The sequence below is a fragment of the Muntiacus reevesi genome, chromosome 12 (genome assembly GCF_963930625.1).
Source record: "Muntiacus reevesi chromosome 12, mMunRee1.1, whole genome shotgun sequence".
Taxonomy (NCBI): Eukaryota; Metazoa; Chordata; class Mammalia; order Artiodactyla; family Cervidae; genus Muntiacus; species Muntiacus reevesi.
The window spans coordinates 71,452,349-71,478,606 of record NC_089260.1 but is presented as its reverse complement, the minus strand read 5'-3'; the positions used below and the strand labels follow the sequence as shown (position 1 = coordinate 71,478,606).

Genomic DNA, 26,258 nt, shown 5'->3' with positions numbered 1-26,258 from the left:
CTTGTTTCTCAGGGTACTTAGTTATTGGATCAAGCTTTGGATTACTGACAATAATTTTCATGATTCTGATAATCGCCTCTAAAAATAACAATCACTTTTACATGGAAGTTCAATTTCCAACTTGAGTTTAAATTAATCATTCTTAAATGTTGAGGAGTTTAAAAACAAGGTAAGATCGTTTATAATGCAGAATACTTCCTACTATACATTCTACTTGCTTATTTATATCTGTCATAAATCTTCCAGGGCTCCCTAGGCTATATAAAAGTCTAATGCACAAGTACAGTACCGAAGGCTTTCCACGCTGGTCATCACCATTCCGACGACGGCCACAGTCTACATCCCATAATTAAATCATCCTGGCCCCAAAGTTACTCCGCACAACCCTCTCATCTCTGCTTGTTAATGTCCTGAACTTATACTTAAGGACTACATTTAGCTCCACCTGTAATTCTTTCTCCAGAAATAACTCTCCCTCACTCTCGTAAGTTCTTGCAGTGTCCATCCACCTCTCTTAGGTCAGTATGGTCTTTACTCTCTGTCATTTGGAAAAAATTTACTGTGTTTCTGCTGCTCAACTGTAAATCCCTGGAGAGTAATCAGGACCCACATTTGATTCATCATCTTCTCTGCATAATGATTTCTCAATAAACACTTGTGCAATTAAAGTTTATTTTGCCCCAAATCAAATGGCACTGGTCAACATAGTTTGTATTGATTTTCTTTGCTGCAGAATCACTGCAACATATTAGATCTATATAAATACTATTATTTAGATTGATTACTTTCCCAACCACAAATCACTAAGCATTATCAGTAGTGGTTCAGATTATCTGGTACTGTACCACTGATTGTAATTTTAACATAGCATCTACTTTAATGGTAAACAGCCCTACTTATTTAGACATCAGCAACTCTGAAAATCAATAAGTAAAATATACAAGTGACTTCTTCAGGAGATGATACGGGGAAAATCACACATACACCGACACACGCAAGTGATACACCATTTGAAATCATCCACTTTACGTGCTTTTTAATCTCTGTCTGCTCAAAGCTGGACTGTATTCTTTGGGTGGGGGTAGGGGGATGGGTGGACAACAAAACAAATAATACAAGCAATGGAGCCCATATATACGTAAGTTTGAAACTGTTGATCCAGAAAATCTCAGACTGCATAGTCTGGCTTCAAATGTGGAGAAGGGGATGGAGGATTTGAAAGTGGATAAGAGGATATTACGAAGGACTGGTGAGGGATGACAAAGGTCTAAGTTAAGGGGTGGCAATGGAACACAGAGAGAGAGAATTAATTTATAAGTAGAAATAACAAAATGCGTAAATCATTGCACTTTAAGAATGGGCAGGGAGAGGTAAATGAAGAGGAAATTAATAGACAAAAGTGATGTGCTAGTTTTACGCATGGGCTCTTAGATACGTGTGATGTCTGTCATTCACTGACACAGGAGTGCAGGTAAAGGTCCAGGTTTGCCCAGAAGAGTATGAGGCTCACTTACGGACACGCCAAATATAAGACGTCCGCAGGATAGCCAAGTGGAGGTGGTGCAGTAGGCGGTTAGCCTGATGAGAGATGGAGAAAGGAGAGGCCAGAGGAGAGAAGGGCGGAGAGACAGGAAAAGCTGTGCCGGCCCTGTGTCAAACACCCCACGGGGCCGAGCCGGGGGCCTCACCCAGAGGGCTGACTGCCGCCCCTGCCCGCTTCCCTCTGCCACTGTCTCGGGATATAGACTAAGTGCCCCTGGTTTCTTGTAATTGTGGGTCAATCCCTTGTTTTCAGGTCATACTTTGGGCCATCTCCTGAATTTCTGCCATTTTACCCCTGTGGGGGGTGGGGGATCCCTGAAGAGACGGTTAAGCTCTGTTTATACTTCCTGTGTCCAAGAGAACAGCTGCACAATTTTCAGTTGACTCAACCTGGAGGGCTTCACGGGGCCCAGGGCCAAAATAAGCAGTACAATCAATTTAAGACACATAAGTCAGTAATATACTGCTAAGCATTAAGATTGTTTTACCTTTTGGCTCAGCAATACACTTAAGAGACCTATCCTCTATCACCTCTCAAAAGGAAGCAGTGATGGAAAAAAAAAAAAGACTGACACAGGAAATATCCATCACAGACTTCAATTTCTCAATGTACTACACTGTGACCAGAGTACATATAATGGTAGCATTTCTAGATTTTAAATGTAACGAGATTGGGGGTGGGGGGGTTGCTATATACAACCAAAGTTTAATTTCATTTATTTTTTTTTCCATTTATTTTTATTAGTTGGAGGCTAATTACTTTACAATATTGTAGTGTTTTTTGCCATACATTGACATGAATCAGCCATGGATTTACATGACAACCAAAGTGTTAATTACTCATTTGACTCAGATTCTTTACTGTCTGAGCACCAGGGAAGCCCATAATAAAAACAATAAACCTCTAAAAAAAATGAATAAATTCTTTCATGAGCCCCTACATATGTATGGCTGTTTCTGAACTCCACTTAACAATTCTTAAGCTAAGGGGCTACTTTCTGGATCAATAATCAAGCATTTTAAAAGAGAATAAGGGGAAAGTCACAGCTTAAGATTTGAAATTCCTTCAGGATATTTTTTGAAAGCTATCATATTCACAAATATCAACTTTCCAATTCTCATGACACAGGGGTGTATATCACAAGATCTCAAGGGCCCAGAGAAGACCTCTGAGAAAAGAACAATAGCAGCCTGGAAAGAGACTCTTCTCCTTAGCAATGCACTCCCCTCCGCCCACTGTGCGATGCAGGCCGGCAGGAGGGGAGAGGCTGGCCTGGAGGGGGCCTCTGCTCAGGGAAGCAACAGTCTGCGGGCCACACTCTTCCTAACAAGGCTCTCTGCTCCAGAGCCGCCCTGCCGCTTCCCCACAGGGCCCCAAGGTTTAACGAATACTACGAGGGGCAATGATCACTGCCTTATCACATAATAGGCAACTTTTAACACACCAATATGACTGTCAAATATTTACTACTGTAGGAGAAATATAAAGAGAGGATGACGTCTATGAAATAGTCTTCCACCAGTAGTAGATTCATGGATTTTTAATTATCTGCAGTTCACTATAAGGGAAAAACAAGATCCAACCTTAGCAAAGAAAGTTTCCCGAGCTTTATTTCAAACTCCAGAGGAAACATGCTTTTATATACACTTCTCTCTTCTCCTCAAAGACTCTTAACTGAAGAACTTCTGTGAGACAGTAAATATACCAAATTAAAATATGCATAAAATAGGAAGAGATTTAATGTAAGAACCCATATTAATATAAAGTTACTGAAAATAATATGTAAGCATTAGACTGCTTTAAGAGATTAAACAGCAAAGATCAAATTAAGAAAATAAATTTCATTTAAATCTGCAGAGTCTAAATCAGTACAGTAAATCTTAAAAATCACAGTAATAGTACACAGGTATCTCCTAAATCAACAATCTGGGGCGTATTTTCCTCCCCAAATGCGAATGTGTTTTTTAACCTAATTATAAAAGTGACACCAAGTTATTATTAAAACATTATAGTATAGTAATATGTAAAGTGAAACTCGTTCAGTTGTGTCCAACTCTGATGACCCCCATGGACTCCACGGAATTCTCCAGGCCAGAATATTGGGTGGACAGCCTTTCCCTTTTCCAGGAGATCTTCCCAACCCAGGGATCGAACTCAGGTCTCCCACATTGCCAGCTGAGTCACAAAGGGAGCCCAAGGATACTGGAGTGAGTAGCCTACCCCTTCTCCAGTGAATCTTCCCAACCCAGAAATTGAACCGGGGTCTCCTGCATTGCAGGCAGATTCTTTACCAACTGAGTTAATCAGGGAGCCCTACGTACAGTAGAAAACTTCTAAACAAGGGCTTCCCTTGTGGCTCAGATGATAAAGAATCCGCCTGCAATGTAGGGGACCTGAGTTCCATCCCTGGGTCTGGAAGATCCCCTGGAGGAGGAAATGGCAACCCATTCCAGTGTTCATGCCTGGGGAATCCCACGGACAGAGGAACCTGGCGGGCTACACAGTTCATGGGCTCACAAAGAGTCAGACAGGACTGAGTGACTAACACTTTCACTTCCAAAGTAGAAACAGCATAGAAGCCTACCCTCCAGAAAATAATTGCTCCTAAGATCCAAGACAGTTTTTTTTAAATAAATGTTGAACTAGAATTTTATCTGTTTTACATGTTGCTTCTCCTTTTTTATTTAACAGTATGACGGAAATGGCAACATACTCCAGTATTTTTGCCTGAAAAATTCCATGGACAAGAAGAGCCTGCAAAGAGTCAGACACGCTCTCGCTCGCTCTCTCTCCCGTGACTCTCTCTCTTCCTCTCTCACTCTCTTCTCCCTCTCTCTCTCCCTATCTCTCCGCCTCCCTCTCTCTCTCTCTCTCTCTCTCCCTCCCCCCCCCCACACGATGGGGCGCTCTTCTCTTCCCATCTTTGTATCGAAGTGCCCTCACACCTCAAAGATGGATTTTCCTGCTATCATCTAAATAAATAGAGCTGTAACATTGAAAAAAAAAAAAGGAGTCAGACACAACTCACAACTGAGCAACTAACAACAAAATAAAGACAATCTTACCATAGCAGTAGAGCATGTATGTATAATGATATATAGGGATAAGATACAGCTTAATTTTAGATAACAAGTTTTTAAAATGGTCCATAAGCCTTCTTTTACCCTAGCATGACTTTACACATGGCATTCCATCTCCTGATAAAGTTTAAAATAAACACCTGGAGAGCCACCTCAGACTCTAAAGCAGCCCCCACTGGCCAACCCAACCTTATATTAATAAATACAGTGATGGGGTCAGCCCCTGTACACAGCTCCCATACCACTTTATTTATAAATCCTTAATGAAAACCTGCACGTCATACTGAAATTACCCTGCTTAGCCAAGGATGGGGGCTGGTAGTGTCTCAAACGCCCTCTGCCCTGTGTCCCTCTCTCAGGGCCACCCCTCCATCTCCCCAGCTCACTTCTGCCCACTGCCCCACCACCCCCGCCAGCTCCTGCACAGTCTTAGGGAAGGCTTCTGAGACTGTCACGTGATCCTGTATCCTTCCAGAGCATCCCAACATTGAACTCCTCACACTGTATTATACTCATTAGGGGATTCATCTCTATGTCCCACAAAACTTAGAACTTCTTGTGCAAAAAAGCAAATTTTAATCAGTTTGTTCCAGGCACAATTCCTGACTCAGAGGAGACCCTCCATAAATGTTAGGTATATGAATGGATAGATAGGTTCAATGATGAAGAAACAGCTTATTAAAAAAAAACACATCAATGTAAAATCTAAACCACAAGGCATTCAAGGTCCTCATAGATAGCATGCCTTGTTCCAATGGAGATTTGGCACTTAGGTTAATTCTTACATCTAGTCACTGTCCAGAACCAAGAGTTAGAGTTTACCCACAAGTAATATGGAGAATTTCTACAGCTTAAAGTCTTAAAAAAAAAAAACAAAACATGAAACAGTGTTTGAGTTTCATACTTTCCAAGCTCGCACACATACTCAAGAGAGCAAATGTACTTTGGGTTTGAAAACTTGAGGACTCATGTCCAACGCTGTACCACTGAAAGAGTATTGAATCAGTTCATTAAGAGAAGAGAAATTATTCGGTTAATGGAATCATATTAGATGGAGTTTCGCTGAACAGGTATGGTGCCCTCAATCCCACACCAAGCTGCCCGCCCACTGCTACTCCAGAGGGGCTTCCTCCAGCTCAGCCTGTAACTGACACCAGCATCAAAGTTTTTTTCTTAGAACTGATGTGAGTGCTATATATTAGCCTCTACACAAGGCTGGCTTGAGATTCAAATGCTCAATTTGCTAAGCAGAAATATCCTTTTCTGCATTCTGAAAGCAGATTTCCAAGCAGCCTACTTCAGACATTATCAGGACTTGAAATGGACTCTGCTCTCTGTGAGACACAGCAATTATAATCTGTCTTCCCCTATTCTCCTCAAAGCTGACACTGAAAAACAACATTTGAGGTTTATTTCAAATACTTAGCTCAAACACTTCCTGTCACATAATTACTTATAAACAGCAGAGTGTTAACTTCAGATTAAGCATCTGCTAGACCATGAACTCTTTAGAGATAGGGACAGAGTCTCTGCACCCCTCCTCCTACTGCATATTGAGCATATAGTGCACATCAAGCCTGGCAAATTAATTTATTAAAGTTTCCATAAGCTGTGCTTTGCTTAGTAGTCTATAAAACGTTCATAACAGTTTTCCATTTACTAAAATGTATATCCTCAGTTTTTGCAAGTGGAGCTAAGTAAATTCCTAATAGGCTACCTATAGCTAAACAACTATAAACTCCTAAATGTGCAACACAATACAAAAAACAGCCATCTAAAGTCTGTAGAATGCTAAAAACCAAAGAGATTTTAGAAGGGAGTCAAGAGTTGAAAGAAGGGAATGGCCTGGGTGAATTTACTGATTGTAGAGCTTTTTAGCTGAGTAGCAGAGTTTGAGGCAAACACAGGACTGAAATCAACGGGAGGAATGCTAGAAATGGCAGTTAGATCTGGGGAGCCCCATATTTTGTGTATAAAATCTGCCAATCATGTATGCCAAAAATAAATGTGAAAGTCCAACTAAGAGGTAAACTGAGTTCTGCATTCCCATCCAACAGTCTGTAGTCTGAATCCAAAAATGTCAACATTCCTCAAAGAAACAGAACAGAATCCAGTTTCCACAGTGTAGTACAATGTTACAGAATACAATTCAAATATATATGATATTTGATTCATATATAAACATATATATTTGAAACATTTTCATACCACCAAACTCCAGGCCCAGATAGCTTCACTAGTCAATTCTATGTAATAATAAAGAAAATACAGTACCAAACTGACATATATTCTTTACAGGGGAAAAAAAAAAAAAGGAGGGGACACTTCTTCACTCACTATATAATTTTATATATATAAATATTAGTCTACGTATACTTTTATTATAAATATATATTTATGTATAAATAAATATTTACATAAATGTATATAATATTTTATATAAATATATATAGGTTATAGGCCACTATCAGGAATACAGAAGCATTTGAATCCAACAATGTATAAAATGGATAATATATCATTAAGCAGACTTTAATTCAGAAATGCAAAATTGGTTTAATTTATTAACACTATGTTAACAGTACAAAGGAGAAAAATCCTGTGCTCATTTCAGTAGATGCAGAAAGGATATTCAACAAAAGTCGGCATCCAGTCAGAATCAAATAGTCAGCAAAGCTAAAGCAGAAGAAAACTTCAAATTCCCACAGCTGTTACCACACTTACTGGTAAAATATTTAATGTTTTGCACATTGATGTGAACAAGAGAAGAATGCCTAACCTCACCACTTGCATTCAAGCATTATGCTAGGGATCCTAGCCAAAGCAATAACACAAGATAACAATAAGCATGAAGCTGGAGAGAAGGGAGCAAACCGCTTATGCAGGCAGCATGACCGTGCACACAGCGCATTCTGGAGGTTCTACAAAGCAACTACGAAGACAAGTGAATCTTAGCAAGGCAGCAGGATACAAGGTCAATATACAAGTTTCTATCAGAGGCAAAAACTGGAAGAGAATATTTCAAAATATTCATTTTACAAGTGTTCAAAAGACATAAAATACTTTTAGGAGTAAGGTTAACAAAAGACAAGACCTTTCCCCTAAAAGTGATGGAAATTAAATGGAAAGATACATCGTATTCAAGGAAGGGAAGATTTAATATCATTAAGATGTCAGAGCTCCCTAAATGGACCAACAAAATCAATGCAACAGCATCATAATCCCAGCAGAATGTTCTGCAAAACTAATTCTTAAATTTACATAGAGTTGCAAAGGATATACATCCAAACAATCCTGGAAAAGGACAAAGTTGAAGGGACTACACTACCTAACTTCACGTCTTACTATAAAAAGCTGCAATGATGAGGACTGTATGGTACTGGCATAATGATCCATAAATAGATCAATGAAATAAATCAGAAAGTATAGAAATAGATCCTCACTTAACACAGTCACCCAATTTCCAACACAGGTACCAACACAATCAGTGGAAGGAAAATATCTTTCAACAAATGCCACTGAAAAAACTAGATATCCATATGAGGAAAAAATGAATTGACTGTCTATCTCATACTGTACACAAAAACTAATTTGAGATGTATCACAGACATAAAATTAAAAGCTATAATGTTAAAGCTTTTAGAGGAAATGGAAGAAATGATCATTTTAACTTTAAAGGATTTTAACATTTCCTTGAAGTTGGCAAAGATTTCTTAGTTGACAGAAGGTAAAGTCATAAAAGAAAAACTTGATCCATTACATGTCATCAAAATTAAAAAATGTATCACAAAACTCCATTTAGAAAATAATAGGCAGCCACAGATTGAGTCAAATATTCACAAAACATATATACACCAAAAGATATGATACAGGAAATACATTTTTAAAAAAGCTCCTATGACTCAATCATAAGAAGACACACAGCCCAGAGAGCAGAAAAAGATCTCAAAAGAGACTTCAAAATTGAAGATATATAAATGGCCAATAAATGCACACCAGGTAATAAATTATCAGGGAAATACAAATTAATACCACATGAAAATACCAATACCCTATCAGAATGGCTGAAATTAAAGAGAATGACAACATCAAATAAGGGTTTAGGTATGGAATAACCACAACTTTGCATGTGTTATTCTAGAAATGTCACAAATACAACCATTTAGGGGAAAAAAATTATGGCAATTTATTATAAAACTAAATCCACAGCAATTTAAATCTTAAGTATTTACTAGAAATAAATGAAAACATATGGTCACAAAATGACTTGTATGAAATGTTCACAACAATTTAATTATAACAACTCAAAATTGAAAACTGCCCAGGCAATGGATAAACTGTGGTATATTCAGGTAATAGCTTATTGTTCTGCACTCAAAAGAAATTAACTACTAATGTATATAACAGTATGCATACATCATGTACAAAGACACGCAAAGAAAAAAGAAAGCAGAGAAAAAAGCATCAATTTAGGCCAAATCTAAGATGATAAAGATTTTATAATTAGATCGGCTTTAAAAGTACTTATTGTAACTGTGCTCAATGTAATAAAAATCAAACTTCTTTCTAGAATAGATAATTAGAGAATTTTTTGAATATTTATGTGCCAAGCCCGATGCAAAGCATTTAACGTGGATAATCTTATTTAATTCTTATCAACCAAGCTTATCTTACAAATGAAAAACTACAGCATGAAAAAGTTGAACTGTCTGTCTGAAGTCTGAAATATAACTCAGAAGAATAACTTTTAAGGCTTCATAACTCACACCAAAGTCAAACAGAAAGGACAGAATCACTAAATAAGTTTTTAATTAATTTTAAAAGTATGCATGTTGGGATACTCTGCAAAGGGAAAACATCTCAAGAAGACACTAAACAGAATATAAATTAAACAAGCGCTCCCTTGTGATAAAGATTAACACGCCTGCAGTGCACACCTGTCTTACCTTAGGAAACTGTTTTACAGGAATTAACACTTTCTGTCCCAGCTTCATGTTCTTATTAATCACCACATCAATGTACTTTTCTTCATCCTTGCCTTCTCCTTTTTGAAACTTCTCTATTTCTGTGGAGGAAAAACAGAAAACCATGAAGTGTCAGACCTGGAACTTCTGAGACTGGGGGTTCTCCTTAGTTCTATGGTGGCAAGAAACCAAATACAGAATGTGGACTTCAGATGCCTACAGCTTGCTCAAGCAATGGCGTGTTCCCGTTTCATTGATGATTCTTCACCAGCAAGTGGGGAAACACACACACACATGTGCTCCAAAGTCAAGTCTCAATGACCCAAGCTCATGGAGGGGAACAATACACTAGTTACAAACATAAAAACAGACTCTGAGGTCCTCTGGAATTCTCAAAACAGGCTGATCCAGAAAGCACTCTCAGTTTAGCATTACCAAGTACTGACATCCCATTTTACCAGCCCTGCCTGGGTCTTCAAGGTGCTTCCCTCCATGAAGGATTCTCTAAGAGGGCAGTAAAAGCCCTAGACAGCCTTGTGATAGTCACCTCCCAAACAAAATCTTCCCACCTCACAAGTGACGAGCCCAACCACAAGCCTGTGGCTTTGTTAGTGCTCTTTTCTCTGCTGGTGATGCTATTTTGATGATTTCCACTTCACACATCGCCTTCAAGATTCAATCATATTAAATACTACTTTTTATGCAACTGTCACTTTCCTTGACAGGGGGGCGGGGGGCGGGGGTCCATCAGTCACTCCCACCACGACACTCACAAAGTACTTCATGCACAATTCTATTATCATTCCCAGCTTAGGCCTGCAACTTCTGAGTAAAGCTTCTAAGGATAAAGATAATTACTAAATCTCCAAATACACTGATGGTTTGCTTTCTTGTATTATGCTACGTTTTGCTCCTATAAAACTGATCATTCTATATAGAATCTGCATGGGAACAAGATACATTGAACAGAAGTATGTGAAATATAAACATTTACGTAGATAATTCTTGCCATTGTTGTTGGAAAAAAACCTTTTGAGAGTACTTTTAATTTTGACATTTTTCTATAAATAAAATATACAATTAAAAGAAAGTTTCTCCTATATCCATACTCCAGAGATAATAATATACCATGTTATATACTCTTATTTTCCGTAAATAAGAGTTTCTGAGCATGCAGACACAAAACATATTTGAAAACTGTAAAGCTAATGGTGGACATGAGCTAAATCAGTTCGGTTCTCCTCAGTAAAAAGCAGTAAGTCACATGCCGTTTGCTCATCGAGTACAACAATTCATGGCTCAGCTTTAATTAGCACAGGAAAATAACTTCTACATCTTATTTTTATTTATCCATTTATGCTATAATTGAGAATACCTTTAGCGAGTTAGAAGATTTAGCAAAATTAGGTTCGCTGAAACTTCCTAGAAAACAGAATTTTTAATGTATCAGTCAAAATAGATTTAACTACCTATTTTCTTTTTATATAACAAAGGCTTTTTAATGATTGTTGAGCACTGACAGGCACAATTTAATATTTAATTCCTTAATCAGCCTTCAAAATGTTACTCCTTCTATCAGTGATATTTATCATTTGAAGCAGCATGTTAGGTTAAAGTTAAGGTTAAAAAATTTGAAAGACTTATGTATTTTACCATATATTAAAGGTTGAGATATCCCTATGATTTTTAAGAAGGAAATAAAAATTAGAAGAAAAGTAACCAATTTCTTCTCCAGATAGTCAACTTTACAAATCTTATCTTGCTAAAATACCCTTGTTGCTACCTTAAGCAAGCTTTGAAATATGATGAACTATTTCACTGTTTAAGATTTATTTTAGAAAAAAATTTAAGGCCTGATGCCATGTTTAAGCATGTAGGTGTGCTAGACCTAACATGCCACACAGCACTTGAAATAGCCTCGCCCCCATCACGGGCATCACACAGGTCTGGTTTACATCATGGCTAGTCTACTTCTCTCAGGTCCCCGTGGCCCCAGTGGTAAAATTCAGAACTGGCCAAACTTCCATTTTTTTAGGCGCTGTTCAATCAACAGTTTGGCATTTTCTACTTGACTGAAGATCATAAGTATGTTTATGTGTTCAGGATGTCCAATAAAGTACAATGCAAAATAATGGGAAGCAACAAGATGACTTATGAAAACTTGAAATTGTCCGTAAATGGGAGTTTCAAACTCCCAAACTCATATTACCACCCCTCTGGACTTCCCTAGGTCAGGAAGGGACTAGACAGCTACCAAGGTGGCTTTAACCTTTCAGTAAATTGGAGCATATGAAGGCAAACCCCAGAAAATCCAGCCAGATGCTCAAGGTCGAACACATAGGGGATTTGACTTTCACTAATCCCCAGATTACATTCGTTACATACAGTTTAATGTACCAATGCCATCTCCCAGCTCAGAAATTATAAGCAAATGTGTGATTAGGTTTTAGATGAATGATGTAGGGGATTAAAATGCTATGTTTTCAAGCCATGGACACCAAATTTCTGTCAACCAGGAAAGCTAGTGTCAGTTATGACTTTTTTGGCTTTTGCTTTTCCTTATTTTCTGTTTCTGTCTTGGTTCAGTATGGAGCTTCCTAAGCAATGACCACCTACCCTACCAAATATGCTAAAATCCACGAATCCTCTAAGACACAGCCAAATACTCTTTGAATTTAAATAAGCTAAATTTTCAATATAAAAAAAATTTGGTAATGTAAATGTTCATTAAAACTGCTTAAATTCTCTCAAAGAATCAAGCACATCAAAATTGTCATTTTCCTTTGTCCCAGCAACTCCATTTTTACAAATTTACCCTAAAGATATATGTGGATAGATATAAAATATTATATACAAATGTATTGATTTAAAGCACTTCTTTAATAGTAGAACACAGGAAATCATCTAAATATCTAGAATTAAGAGCCTGGTTATATAAGCAAGGGCACAGCCACTCAGACAGATAGCATAAGTTACTTTACAACATCAGGAAAACCCTTCATGTTCTGATGAGAAAAAGTCTCCACCAAACACAGTGCTTGTACACATAGACACACAAACACAAGTCACAGCATAAAGCAGTGTAAGACTGTATATTCACATTCACTTGTATATGCACAAAAAGGAGCTCCCTTCTTACGCATAAGAAACAAGTAACTGATTATCTAATTGTCAAGGGAGAAATGCAATGGATAAGAAGCAGGAATAGAGACTTCTCACTGTATTTCTCTTTTACACTGTTTTAAAAGTTTGAATCATGAATATTTACCCTTTAAATCTGCATAAATTTAAATTTTTAAATGCTTTTGTAGAATTTTTTAAAAAATCAAAACAGAATAAAATATGAATGTATAGAGGGATGGTCATGTTTCTGTTTTGCACCTTGGCTGAAAATCCAGAGTTTGACTCTCTCTTGATCATTCATTTAAATCCTTCACTAAAATACTCTTTCACTGAAGCTGTGATAAGTATATACCTGGACTGCTGGTCTCACTTGAAGTAACACACGTGTTTCTGGAAACTATAAGCACAGTCTTTCACTTTGAGAATCCAAATGCAGTGCGGTTCACGTGGTGAGGGTGAGAGGAACAGGAATCGATCCCAATCAGGCGTCTATCCACAACGCTGACGCACGGAGAAACTGTCAGGGTGCTGGGGACAGAACAGAGTCTGTGGGACTACACAGACAGATGCAGTGTACTCAGGGCTGAGAAGAGGGGCTCATGGCTCTGGAACTTGGAATATTATTCAAAAAGCTAGTGAATGTGAGCTGAGTTCTTAGAGGATAAGGAATGGAGTCTGCCAGGCAAAGAGCTGACGAGTGCTTCAGTGAAGTGAAGTAACCCTGGGTTACACCGGTTCCCTTTCCCTCACCTGACTGAACCGTTGACACATGGAGATTTACTTTTTTTGCTTTCCTTTTCTCCTTTAACAGTACAAAAGAGAATGAATCACACAAGTAGTGGTGACAGAATCCTGTCACCACAGAGCCAGTCAACGAACAAGCCGAGACATGAACTCAATTTCCTCACCCCACAGCCTGGGTCGCTGCAGAAAGAAGCGGTGAGAACAGGGGCAGTTCTCAGTGCCACCACAGAGAAGAAAGAAGGACAGAGGCATGAAAAGGCAGGCCGGGGTCTTAACGTCTGCACGGAGATCCTAAGGGTTCAGTAACAACAGGGCAATGCAGAAAGCAGTCTGCTGAGGAGAGACGTCCTCCTGGAAAGGCGGACTTGAGCAGAAATGGAATGGACGCAAAGTGGGGAGACAGGGCAGATGACATCACAGCTGGAAGATAGGACCGTCCGTCCCGCGAACAACCAGGGAGGGCGGAACTAGAAGGGCTGACTTCTATTTGAAGTGGAGGGAGAGCCACCAGAGGAGGCATCAAGCCCCCGGGACACCGCACCAGAGTAAACCACAGCCGCCTGCCCCGCGCTCCTCTCCGCTCTGGTCCTCTGCCCTAGCATCCAGCGCTTCTTGGCTTCCGAGGCACCCGCTCACGGAGGCTAGAGCTTCTGCACTTGTCCCCCAAGACGGGAGCGTCTCCGGGGACTTTCCCCTACAACAGCCTTCTCGTTGGTGCCTCTGCTAAATTCCACTTCCTAGAAAGGCTCTCTTTGAATTCCCAGACTACTTAATCAAAACAAAGTAGCATTTTCACCACAGGTATAACTTCCTATTTAAAGTCTGCTTTCAACAGACTATCAGTCCCCCTGGCCACCCGCCCTTAACTCCTTTCGTGATCCTGACACTATACTGGGAAGGGTAAAGCATTGTTCACATTTTGCACATAAGAAAAGTCAGAAAATATATTTCTAAAAGTCATACAATTAGCAAGGAACATACCATGACTCAAACCTCAGGTCTCCAAGGTAGAGACACTCTCCCAACCCAGTCTATCAATAGGTACTTAGAATATTTTGCGTAGCTAACAACCCAATAAAGCCTATGGTACATAGTGCTTCTATAAAGGAAACAAACATTCTTTACAAAACAAGTCCATGAGAGAATGCACTAACGTACCAATGAATTCCTGTACTGAGCCCATATGGAATCTATCCTTTAGGATCAGAAACTGTGAGTTAGAAACCCTGATATCCTGCAACTCTGCTTATTCCCAGAGCCTCTGTTCTTTCCTGGGTGAATGATCCAAGGAACTGTATTCCATGAAGAAACAGATGGCATTCAAAGTGGATAATCTGAAGAGAATTTAATTAAGGCCCTACGTATAAAGATGTGAATATCCTAAAACAATAGCAGCAAAGAACAGTGTGCTACTCTGGGGAGGCTGCCCCAAAGCTGGGAAGCAGGAAGGGGCCAGGAAGAAAGGAGGCCATGTGGACAGGGCAGGCTGGCAGGGGTTAGAGCGGCCTCCGAGGGGAGCCGCCAGCCTGTGTTGACCTAACGGGGGAAGCTACAGCGCACATACTGCGACCTCAGCTTCCTTCTGCAGACCCACCACGGGTGGCTCCACAGGGAGGGACCAGCCCAAGCAGAAGCCAGAGGGAGGAGTGTCTGCTGACACATCCCTCAGCCCCCAGGCACACAGCAGAGGAGGTGGGACAAGAGGCAGCAATCCAGTCCCCACCTTGGCTAAACTGAGGGAAGCTTTAAACAGAGCATCTGATGCCTCCTGCACATAAAAGTTCCCATTTGTGCTGATCACATAAAACATTACACAGCAAAGTACTGAAAAGTCATGAAAACCATTCTGAAAGTGAAAGTCACTCAGTCATGTCCAACTCTTTGCTATCCCATGGACTATACAGTCCATGGAATTCTCCAGGCCAGAATACTGAAGTGGGTAGCCTTTCCCTTCTCCAGGGGATCTTCCCAACCCAGGTCTCCTGCATTGCACGTAGATTCTTTACCAGCTGAGCCACAAGGGAAGCCCAAGAATACCACAGTGGATAGCCTATCCCTTCTTCAGGGGATCTTCCCAACCCAGAAATGGAACTAGGGTCTCTGCATTGCAGGCAGATTCTTTACCAACTGAGCTATCACGGAAGCTCATTTCAGAGATCACTTATTGTGACAGTCCTAGGTAAATAATAACTGTTATGACTTTGTTTGCAAGGATCCGCCGAGTTAACGGCTGTGCATTTGACTCGAAGTCTCTCTTTATTCTAGTGAACCTGTCTATGATAGGTCCCCTTCACTTGACAGAATAAGACCCTGAGGATTTCAATGGGTAAGAAGCTTGCCAGGGGCTGGACAGTTTGTAATCTCTTTAGAGGGATTCACACTAAAGTTTAGCTAACGTGAAAGCCTATCTCATTAGCTGTTTAAAAGTTATTTAATAAACATTCATCAAAGGTTCAGAAAAGAGTAAATAATATAAGTTAACCTGCACAATAAAGTTCTAGGGTAAATAGTGATATGGTCAAACCCTTCCTCCCAGCCCCCTTGCCCAAGAACCTTAACTCTGTACAAACATATTAAAGGACAGGGGTTAGCCTGGATCTATAAGGAAACAAGAAGTCCATATAAACAGAATGGTAATACCTACATGCTAAACATTTAGAAATCTATTTCAAAGTAATATAAGAACCTAGCTGGAGGATTTAAAATGATCTTAAAATATATATAGTGTTCAAAGCCAATGTAAATTCTATCTGACAGACTACTAAAATGTTACTGTGGCTATTGGTCTAAAAAGATATCTTTTAACCTCCAACATGACAAATGTTTTCACAAAGGAATTATTTTATTTAAGCAATCCAAACCTAACAGAACACCTATTAGACCCAAACCAGAATTGAATACACTAAAACCTGCCCAGACGAGATTGATTCAAACAGCTCAAGATCTTGCAAATAATCTTCCATAAACAAGAAATAAATGGCACAGCAGAATAGAGATGCATATTACTCTCTAATAAGAACGAATAAGCTCATCATAAATATACAAAAATAAACCATCCAGGGAGCAAAAAATAGTCAATACTCTAAATATTAAAACACTTGGAAGGAAACTTACAAAGACAGAGCTAGTATTAGTACACGAAGTAGTCTCAAATATATACACACTGCATAAGATTAAAGCATACACACAAGGAAACTCCTCCAGGAAGGAAGAAGACTGATTGGGGGAGCGGGGGCAGGGGAGGGAGGAAAGACAGCTGACCCTTAAACACGGAGGGGGTCAGGGGCGCTGTTCCTCCACCTAGTCCGAACTCTGGGCACAGCTTATGGTTGGCCCTCCATACCCATGGTTCCTCTGTATCCATGGTTCAGCATCTGTGGATTCAATCATTATTTTCTATTTTTAAAAACTCTGCGTTATAAGTGGACCTGCATTGACCAAGCCCATATTACTCAAGAGTTGGTTGTAATTCTACCCATCACAGGTAATCAGCAAAAATATAACAATAACACTGACAGCTGGAATTTATTTACTGACAGTACTGTCCAGGTATTTAATCCTTGTAACAATGTAGCAGAATAGCCATAATCATTTTACAGAAAAGAAACAGCTACTTAACAGATATCCAGTGACTCGCTGAGATTACACAGCAGACCCAGATCTATGATTCCAACCCTAGTGTATTCTGACCTAAAGCCTCCAGTTTCTTGGTATTACTGAAGTAAAGGGATCTCGACTTTGAGAAAAAATTACTTGGCTTATTATTTAGTCTTGAGGGACACTAACGAGTCATTCAGTTCAGTTCAGTTCAGTTCAGTCGCTCAGTCGTGTCCGACTCTTTGCAACCCAATGAATCACAGCACGCCAGGCCTCCCTGTCCATCACAAACTCCCAGAGTCCACCCAAACCGATGTCCATTGAGTCGGTGATGCCATCCAACCATCTCATCCTCTGTCGTCCCCTTCTCCTCCTGCCCTCAATCCCTCCCAGCATCAGGGTTTTTTCCAATCAGTCAACTCTTCGCATGAGGTGGCCAAAGTATTGGAGTTTCAGCTTCAGCATCAGTCCTACCAATGAACACCAGGACTGATCTCCTATTAGGATGGACTGGTTGGATCTCCTTGCAGTCCAAGGGACTCTCAAGAGTCTTCTCCAACACCACAGTTCAAAAGCATCAATTCTTCGATGCTCAGCTTTGTTTACAGTCCAACTTTCACCTCTCACATCTATACATGACCACTGGAAAAACCATAGCCTTGACTAGATGGACTTTTGTTGGCAAAGTAATGTCCCTGCTTTTAATATGCTATCTAGGTGGGTCATAACTTTCCTTCCAAGGAGTAAGCATCTTTTAATTTCATGGCTGCAATCACCATCTGCAGTGATTTTGGAACCCAAAAAAATAAAGTCTGACACTGTGTCCACTGTTTCCCCATCTATTTGCCATGAAGTGATGGGACCAGATGCCATGATCTTAGTTTTCTGAATGTTGTGCTTTAAGCCAACTTTTTCACTCTCCTCTTTCACTTTCATCAAGAAGCTTTTTAGTTCTTCTTTACTTTCTGCCATAAGGGTGGTGTCATCTGCATATCTGAGGTTATTGATATTTCTCCCAGCAATCTTGATTCCAGCTTGTGCTTCCTCCAGCCCAGCGTTTCTCATGATGTACTCTGCATATAAGTTAAACAAGCAGGGGACAATATACAGGCTTGACATACTCCTTTTCCTATTTGGAACCAGTCTGTTGTTCCATGTCCAGTTCTAACTGTTGCTTCCTGACCTGCATATAGGATTCTCAAGAGGCAAGTCAGGTGGTCTGGTATGCCCATCTCTTTCAGAATTTTCCACAGTTTGTTGCGATCCACACAGTCAAAGGCTATGGCATAGTCAATAAAGCAGAAATAGATGTTTTTCTGGAACTCTCTTGCTTTTGCAATGGTCCAGTGGATGTTGGCAATTTGATCTCTGGTTCCTCTGCCTTTTCTAAAACCAGTTTGAACATCTGGAAGTTCATGGTTCACATATTGCTGAAGCCTGGCTTGGAGTTTTTGCAAGTATCAAAAGATATGATGTTTATCAAAGTGATCTGAAAACTGTAACACATAATGCTAATACAGGTTATTATTGTCTACTTAATACAAAGCCTAAATTGTGGTGACTGATTTACATGTATCTCATTGCAGAATGGATTTCAAGAATTTGTGAAACCTCTATGATTCTAGAAATTAAAATGCAAATAACTAAAAAATTCTGAGTGCTACTCCGAATTATCGTTACACATTTTATCAAATTATTTTCAAGAGGAAAAATGCTTCCAGGGTACTGACCTCTTATCTTTCCCTTAAATATACTGCAGTCATTCACCAAACAAAAGGCATCATGGCAGAGAAAAGAAAAATACAAAGATAAGACATGATGATCACTAGATGCGCCAGTGAAATGCCAATTTATCATCTAAACAAGGGGAAACACTCAACGACCTTCAGAAAGGCGAAAGTTACTGGATTTTGGTACCAAAGTATAACAATTTTCAAAACAAACTTCTTAGTGCAATGTGTTTTTTGTTTGTTTGTTTAAATCATTTTAAAACAATAAAGATCAAGGGATGAAATCAGAGATGAAATGTTCCCTAAAACTCGTAGAAGCAATCTAACAGTCTGCACAATTACTATTTACAGACACCACGCTGGAGGCTCTGCACATGAAGCCGACACAATTTTCAGCATGCTGGAACAGGAATCAATGTCCCCTAGGTACCTAGTACGTGGCAGACTTAAAAGTTTGACTGCAGGACTGTCGGACTCTCAAAGGATTTGCCTCTTCTCCGAATTACCACACAACTGGCTTCTGTGAAATAAAACTCATATTTTATGGCAAGACAAGAAAAACTTAAACATAAAGATTTTTCTCTGCCCTTTGGCCTCTTCTGTCCCCTCTTCTGTGCAGTGTGTACCTACATCATGCATCGACCAAACCTCCCTCCGGCAAAAATACCTGCTCAGCCATAAGAGCAACATTCTAACTTCAACAAGACAACTCCTCAAAAAAATAACCTTCCTTCTTAATCTTGTAAAGGGCCACACTGACCCATGACCTGCTACCAGCTTTGTAAGCTTGGATCTGGACTGTGTAAACTGTCAATAATACATCATTTAATATATAGCCCTCTGTCTCAAAACATATACAACTATGCTCTGGCCTCTAACTGGCAGAACAGTTCCCAGAACTTTCCAAGAGGCTATTCTTGGATTATAATCCACAATTTGACTCAAATAAAATTTTAGATCGACTGATCAATTTCTTCTGACATTTCAAAACCTCCTAAACCAACAGATAACAGATTAAATTCCACCTCCAACATATGAACAGAATTTTATAGAATGAGTCAGTCAACTGTATTCATTGAATGTCCACTGTTTACTGAGAAACATAATAGAAGCAACAGAGAAGATCAAAACAGGAAAGTGTAACAGTTCACATTAATCTCCAGCATGCTTCTACACACAGTATGGAGAAAGTAATCAGTCAGGGCTCAGGGGGCCCATGGTTTTATCAGCCCTAAGTTAATACTGGCTAATTTCTATTGACTCACTCTCATCTGGTACTAAGAAAAGTTCTGAAATAAGTGTTTATTGAAACCAGTTGCAAAGAAATGTCTCAGTTTCTACTTAAATCACTCAAAAAAGGCAGAAAAATGAACACAAATGACAGAAAAAAGAAGCTAGGCATTCTCGCCATCCCAAATAGACCAATCCCTTGGCTCTTCCAAATGATCCAGGATTACTCCTAATATATCCCAATGCATTTGTCAAATGAAGATTCGGTAAACCCCCAGACTAAGTGAAGACAACAATACATTAGGTTAATTCCAGTTAATAATGACTCAAGTCAATAACCATTGGGAGGAGGAATGGGAATAACTACTAAAGATTGGGAAAAAAAGGAAAATCTACTTTGTAGTTACACCTGCCTAAGGGTTAAACCACATTTCTCACTTTTAATTGCAAACATCATTAAGTATACTGCAAAAGACCAGCTATCTTAAACAATTATCAGGCTCCAGAGGTCACCAATTAGAACCCTGCAAGGATTTGAATTAAAAAAAGGTTTTATGATTAGGTGAAGTAATGATCCAAGAAAGAGATTAGTTCTGTTCAGACTGCACTCATTATAAAACCCATTTCCTTCGTGTGAAGATTCAACGTCTTTCTCATTTATCCCGCTGGCATTATCACACTTTGAGATAGAAATATGACTGTACTAATGATATTCTATAACAACCATATAATACAAGCATTTTGCTCTCTATTACTTTCATATCTAATAAGATTACCAATGAATATTTTCTATTGGTTAAATGTACAATAATACAAACTCTGTAAGTGCGACAGACTGTGCAAAATAAATTCAAAGCAGGATACAATCACGCTTTGGTTATACATTTTTAGGTTAGTTTCAGAATCATAACTGGTCCTATTTATGCAGCAGAGAGTCAGAATAATCGGAGGGAAAAAATCCTTAAGACATTAAATCATATGTTTTCATGTAACAATTATTTATAGGTTCACTTTTATAAAAGTAATTCTAAAACTAAATAGCATGATCAGGATTGCAATCAGATCCCTAGGAACATCAACTCTGATGCTGTTTGAAGTCATATTGACAAAATCATGAGAGCTATGCTAGAATAATGAACATCACTAAAAAAGAAAAAAAAACCCAACAAATGCAGCTTAATATGAGTTTAAAACATACAAGGTGCCTCAAATATTATATTTCCCTCATAACTCAATGTTGTTCTAAGCTACCTAGAAACTGCCAAACAAGCAAAAAAACACTTTTTAAAAACAAAATACAATTACAGCAGGAACATTTTTTGTCACTCATATTTAGTCATCACAGAAAGTTAAGACATTGGTAAACAATCCAGCAGCGCACATTAACTAAGTCACAGCCTCCGAGGACAGGAAACGTCTCTACACAGACACCTACAGCGCTGAAAACGAGGGCACCTTCCCACGTCGATTTCAAGTCAAGCTGTGTTATCCGCACTAGGTCATTCTTCAGTCACATTTTATTTTCCTTCTCCTTATGAGTCAGACGCTGTCTCTTCACAGAGGACATTCCCACTGGAGGTTTTCTCAAAGGGATTTGTCAAGTTAGGTACAGATCTTCACATCTGAGACCAAGCAGTACATTAAAATCATTTAGGAACTTACAGAAAAATAACTACACTAAGGTCAGTCAGCAGCATTCCTCTGCTTGTCCTTCAGCCATCAAGTACCCGGCTGAGCAATCGTGTATTCTAGTGGGTTCCACTTGCCAAATCTATTGACAACTGACTCATCTATTTTAAGGCTAAATATATAGTAACTTTTAACTTCACGAAACTGCACCACATGGACAAATGAGAGAATCACAGGATAAACACAGAGCATTCTTTAGCTAAAACTAACGACAAGTATCTTAGGTTGATGTCTGACTCCCCCCTATTCTCTTTTCACAGAGGTGAAATAATTTATTGATCTATTCTATGAATGAGTAGCAAACTAAGATGAGAACACAGAGACTAATAACATGGCCAAGAATCCAGAGAAGTGTTCCCCTTCCCCTAAAAATTTTCAATAATTTACCAATTTTCAAGCAACAGTGGTGATCGGCTCACCAACGGGCCACAGTCCATAATCAGATATACAATTAATGTTAGGTATCACCATTTCATCAGGGAAGGAGGATGAGAGAAAGAGGATGATTGAAAAGGAAAGATGTCTAAAGGGACTCTGTAAAAGAGAAAATAATGAAAACCAATTGAAAAGCTCCATTCAAGACAAAAACAAAAACAACTGAAATAACTGAAATGGCCACCCTAAAGGGTAAACGACTGAGAATCACTGACTTACATACAATTGTTTCTGCATGTCATGCAAAAGAGGGATTAGATTTGGTCAGGATTAAGGCCAGTGACATAGCATTAGTACTGAAAGAGAGAGAGAAAGGAGCTACCATTCATTTTAGAGATGAAGATTTTAAAAATAGCATTTTCCAAAGATGGAATCGGCTACCTTGAAGGAATTTTAAGTTCATCCACAGAGGCCTGACCAGCAGGCTGGACCCACCTGACAGGAACGTTATAGAAAGGATTCAATCACCTGACGGCAAGCTAAACTTGAAGGTTCCTTTCAACCCTGAGATTTGCATACATCCCTATCATTTGTCTCACTGACTAGCTCTCATAAACACAAAACTGTGTTATTAATCATCACATGTCCAGTACTGAGTTCTGCATCATGAATATAACATGCATTCAAAAATATTTGTTTAGTGAATGAGAGTGAATGATGATATTCTTCATGGAAAAGCACAGTAAGACTTGATGAACTTTTAAGAATACCCAACGTCTGAATTAAGGAAAACTAAAGTCATCTATCTACCTTTCATTTTCCTAAACAAACCATCTCTGCCAGTTGCTAAGCACCATCTCTCAGCTCCATACACACCCATCAAGAATGCTGGACAGGGAACTCGCAAGCCCTGCTTCTCTGCTGCCTGGGGCTCCCACTAGGTTCTCATCAGGGAGGCCAGAGGAGGGTCCTGTCCCTTCCCTCTTCCTCCAGTTTCTGACAGCATACAGAATAGTTTCCAAAATTCTGGCAGTGACTCATTCTTCACATCCCCTCCCACCCCCCCAGTCTTTGCACCAGGTCAGCAAGCCAGGACCCCCTCCTCAGAGGCCTGAGTCACTGGGCTTAGTGGGTCTTGGTCCCAGCTCCACAGAGCATTTCCTCCCAAGTGTCTTCCCTTTGCTCCTCCAGCCCTGGTGGTTCTGGCTCGAGGCAGAGCCTGTGTTACTGTTTCTCTGTCCCTTCAGAATCCCTCATTTGCTTTTTCAGTCATCCAGCACTTCCCTAACCAATCCTTTCTATCAGATCTCCTTTGTTACAACGCCTGCGGTGATTTCTGTTCTCCTTACGGACCCACCACCTTGGTGAGTTCCCGAAAAGTAGAGGGGCTGGACATCGCGGGACTCTGTGCCAGGCGCCATGCTGGGCCTCCACTGGCCACAAACAGGTGGTGAGTGAAGGACAGTGAAGTGGCGGGAAGACACAGGGTCTGGGGGCAGCCCCAGCTTGACCACTAGTGGACCTCTGGCAAGTCACTAGCTTCGCTGAGCCCTCCTCTCTTCATCTGTAAAAAAGGCGGAACCCAGGTTTGTGTGACCCAGCCCCAACTCTGGGGGCCAGGAGTCACTACTTTAATGGTATCAGCATCTTCTAATTTGATGCTTCTAGTTCAACATCACTTGGAAGTCCAAATAAACATCTTCAGACCAGTGATTTATGAATGGTAAGAAGGCTTTCCTGGCAGCATCTCTTCACCTGCTGAGAGCACTTTCTTGCTTGCTCCCTCCGTCTCAGGGGTGGGGGGTGCTGTGTAACTGAAGAACTGCGGGTGGGCCTGTTATTCCCTACTCCACCTCCGCATATACCATAACCATCACCATCAGAGTCTGGGAAACCAGCATCTACATAATGACATTAGCATAGATGGTCTCTATACAATAGAACTATAATGAATATCCTGGAGGCTGAATTATCTGAGTTACATCTCTGATTTCCCCTGTGAAAAGCACAGGAAGACAATATAACCCGGGACTATGTGGCAGGTGATGTTTACCTTGAGAGGCAGACCTATCAATGTCCTAATCTGAGAAGCAGAGTAAATGTCTATGAATATATAACCATTCAACACACTATTCACAGGAAAAGTGTATCATCTGCAAACCATTTGCTATTCCAAGAACTAATTAAGTTTACAAACTGTGTTGTGAATACCAGAAGGCAGTAGACATACAAATCATATTGTTAATTATGCCCCTGACAAAGAAACTATTCCAGGTATTACATACAAATGCTACAACCAGCCAAGTCCTTTAAATTCCATGATCTCAAGCTCAGGAACAAATGAAGCCAAAACATGAGCATAAAATGAATGTAAAATTAAGTTGCTTAGAGGAAAGTTCAAAAATAGCCCTAAGTGACTGCTTAATTGCGTCATTCTGTCACCTGTTTTTGCTCATGGCCCTCCCAGAGCAGCCCACTAACCCACAGACTCCAGACAAGCACGACTGTTTAGCTTTTTGATATCTGCATTGAGACAGTATAAATTAATGATAATATGGGGAGAAAAGAGCTTAATTTAGTGAGACTTTAGGTGATAAAAACATGGGTTCAAATCACAGACCAGCACTTACAATTGACACTGGGAAAAAAATCAGCAAGTCACAGGGTTCTCAGCCCCGGGCCATCCGTTACGGACACTGACACCCACGAAGGGTCGCAGGACCCACGAAGGGTCGCAGGGACTCATGGTACACCTCAGGCACTCTGTCTCAACACGTGCACAGCAGATTCCAACCTCCTGCATACTTCAGACTTCTGTACATTAATGCGCACAAAGGCACATATGAAGAGAGGGCTAATAAAACTGTAATGAATATTTAAATATTAATACAACAAAAACAAAGATCATCAGAAGAGATCAGAGTCACAGTCATCTAGATTCTCTTGTAGTGAGAAAGCGGATCAGTTGTGGTCGTGCCCGCCCTGGGCAGGGTCTGGGTACTGCTGATCAAATTAGGGACACTTTGAACAAGAAGTCAGTTGGAGGGTCTTTAGGTGAGCTATTTATCCTCTCTGAAACTCTTTCCTCTCCTCACTTAGTTGGGGTGGAAATGAAATGACACCATGGGGGAAAAAAAATTTACAACCTGAAAGAGTTATGCAAGTACCAGTAGAATCAGAGCAAGGGCCCCTTGCGGGAAGTGGCAGGCCGGGGGCGGGGGGGGGCGGCATCCAAGCAGGAGAAGAAGCTGCAGGAAGGTGGGAGTGTCTAGTGACACATCTGAGAAGGTGGAGAGGCTGGAGACAGACTGGGAAGGACTTCTGAGGCGACTCTGAGGGGGCAGCTGCATTGTGTCAGGACTGGAAGAGGCAGTGACACAGGGCAGGCGCGGAAGAGATTCAGGGTTCAGAAAGAGAGAAACTGCATCATGCAGCAATGCCCTGTGGCCACGCCATTGAAACTCATGACTCAGGGTCCACAGCACAAACAAAGATGCCATGTAAAGGCTGCACAGGAACGAAAACCACGATAAAGAAAAAGTGGATCTTGAGACCCTCTACAGGCCTCTGTAACTGCCTACACCAAGAGAGTGAAGCAAATTTTAAAACTTCAATACTTCATGCAAAAAGTGCTATGAATTTCAGTGAAAAAACTCACACATTATATGTTAAATCTAAGGCCGTAGGCTGAAGACTGAAAAACGTGAGAATTACTACACAACAGCACCCACAATGCCTTCCTGTAGAGTCATTTTACTCTGATAATAAAAATTAAAACATTAAAGAAAATTCTGTTATATAAGATCTATGAAAGAACCAAAAACATTACAACTTTTCTACCAAACAGAAAGAACACAAGGGACAAGCTATATACCTTTGGTAAACATGATTAACTCCAACTAGTAAAGCAGATATAAATCTTACTGAAAGAGGGATAAAAACCTGTGACTTCATATTTCTTTTCCTCTAGTCTAATTCTAGCTTAAATCTGTTGAATTCATGCCTACCTACATCCTTCAAATGCAATCAGATCTCTTAAACACTCTTTATACTTTTTAAGTTTCTTCCTCAATTGCTACATTTGTTTCTTAAAGAAATGATTTTTACAAGTCACAGAAACTATATATTTAAAAAAAAAAAAACTGTACCTGAAACAAGAACCAACAATGATAAGAACAGTGAC

General features: G+C 39.9%; 1 protein-coding gene across 3 annotated transcripts in view; it reads right to left on the bottom strand.

Annotated features, from left to right (window-relative positions):
* The window catches only part of KHDRBS3 (KH RNA binding domain containing, signal transduction associated 3), a 147,827-nt gene that overhangs the window by 82,594 nt on the left and 38,975 nt on the right, over nt 1-26,258 (bottom strand). For all 3 annotated transcript variants that reach the window (XM_065903371.1, XM_065903372.1, XM_065903373.1), the window contains one exon: nt 9,570-9,688. In XM_065903371.1, the coding sequence (XP_065759443.1) occupies nt 9,570-9,688 (119 nt within the window). Of the gene's footprint in view, nt 1-9,569; nt 9,689-26,258 lie in introns of those variants that run through there.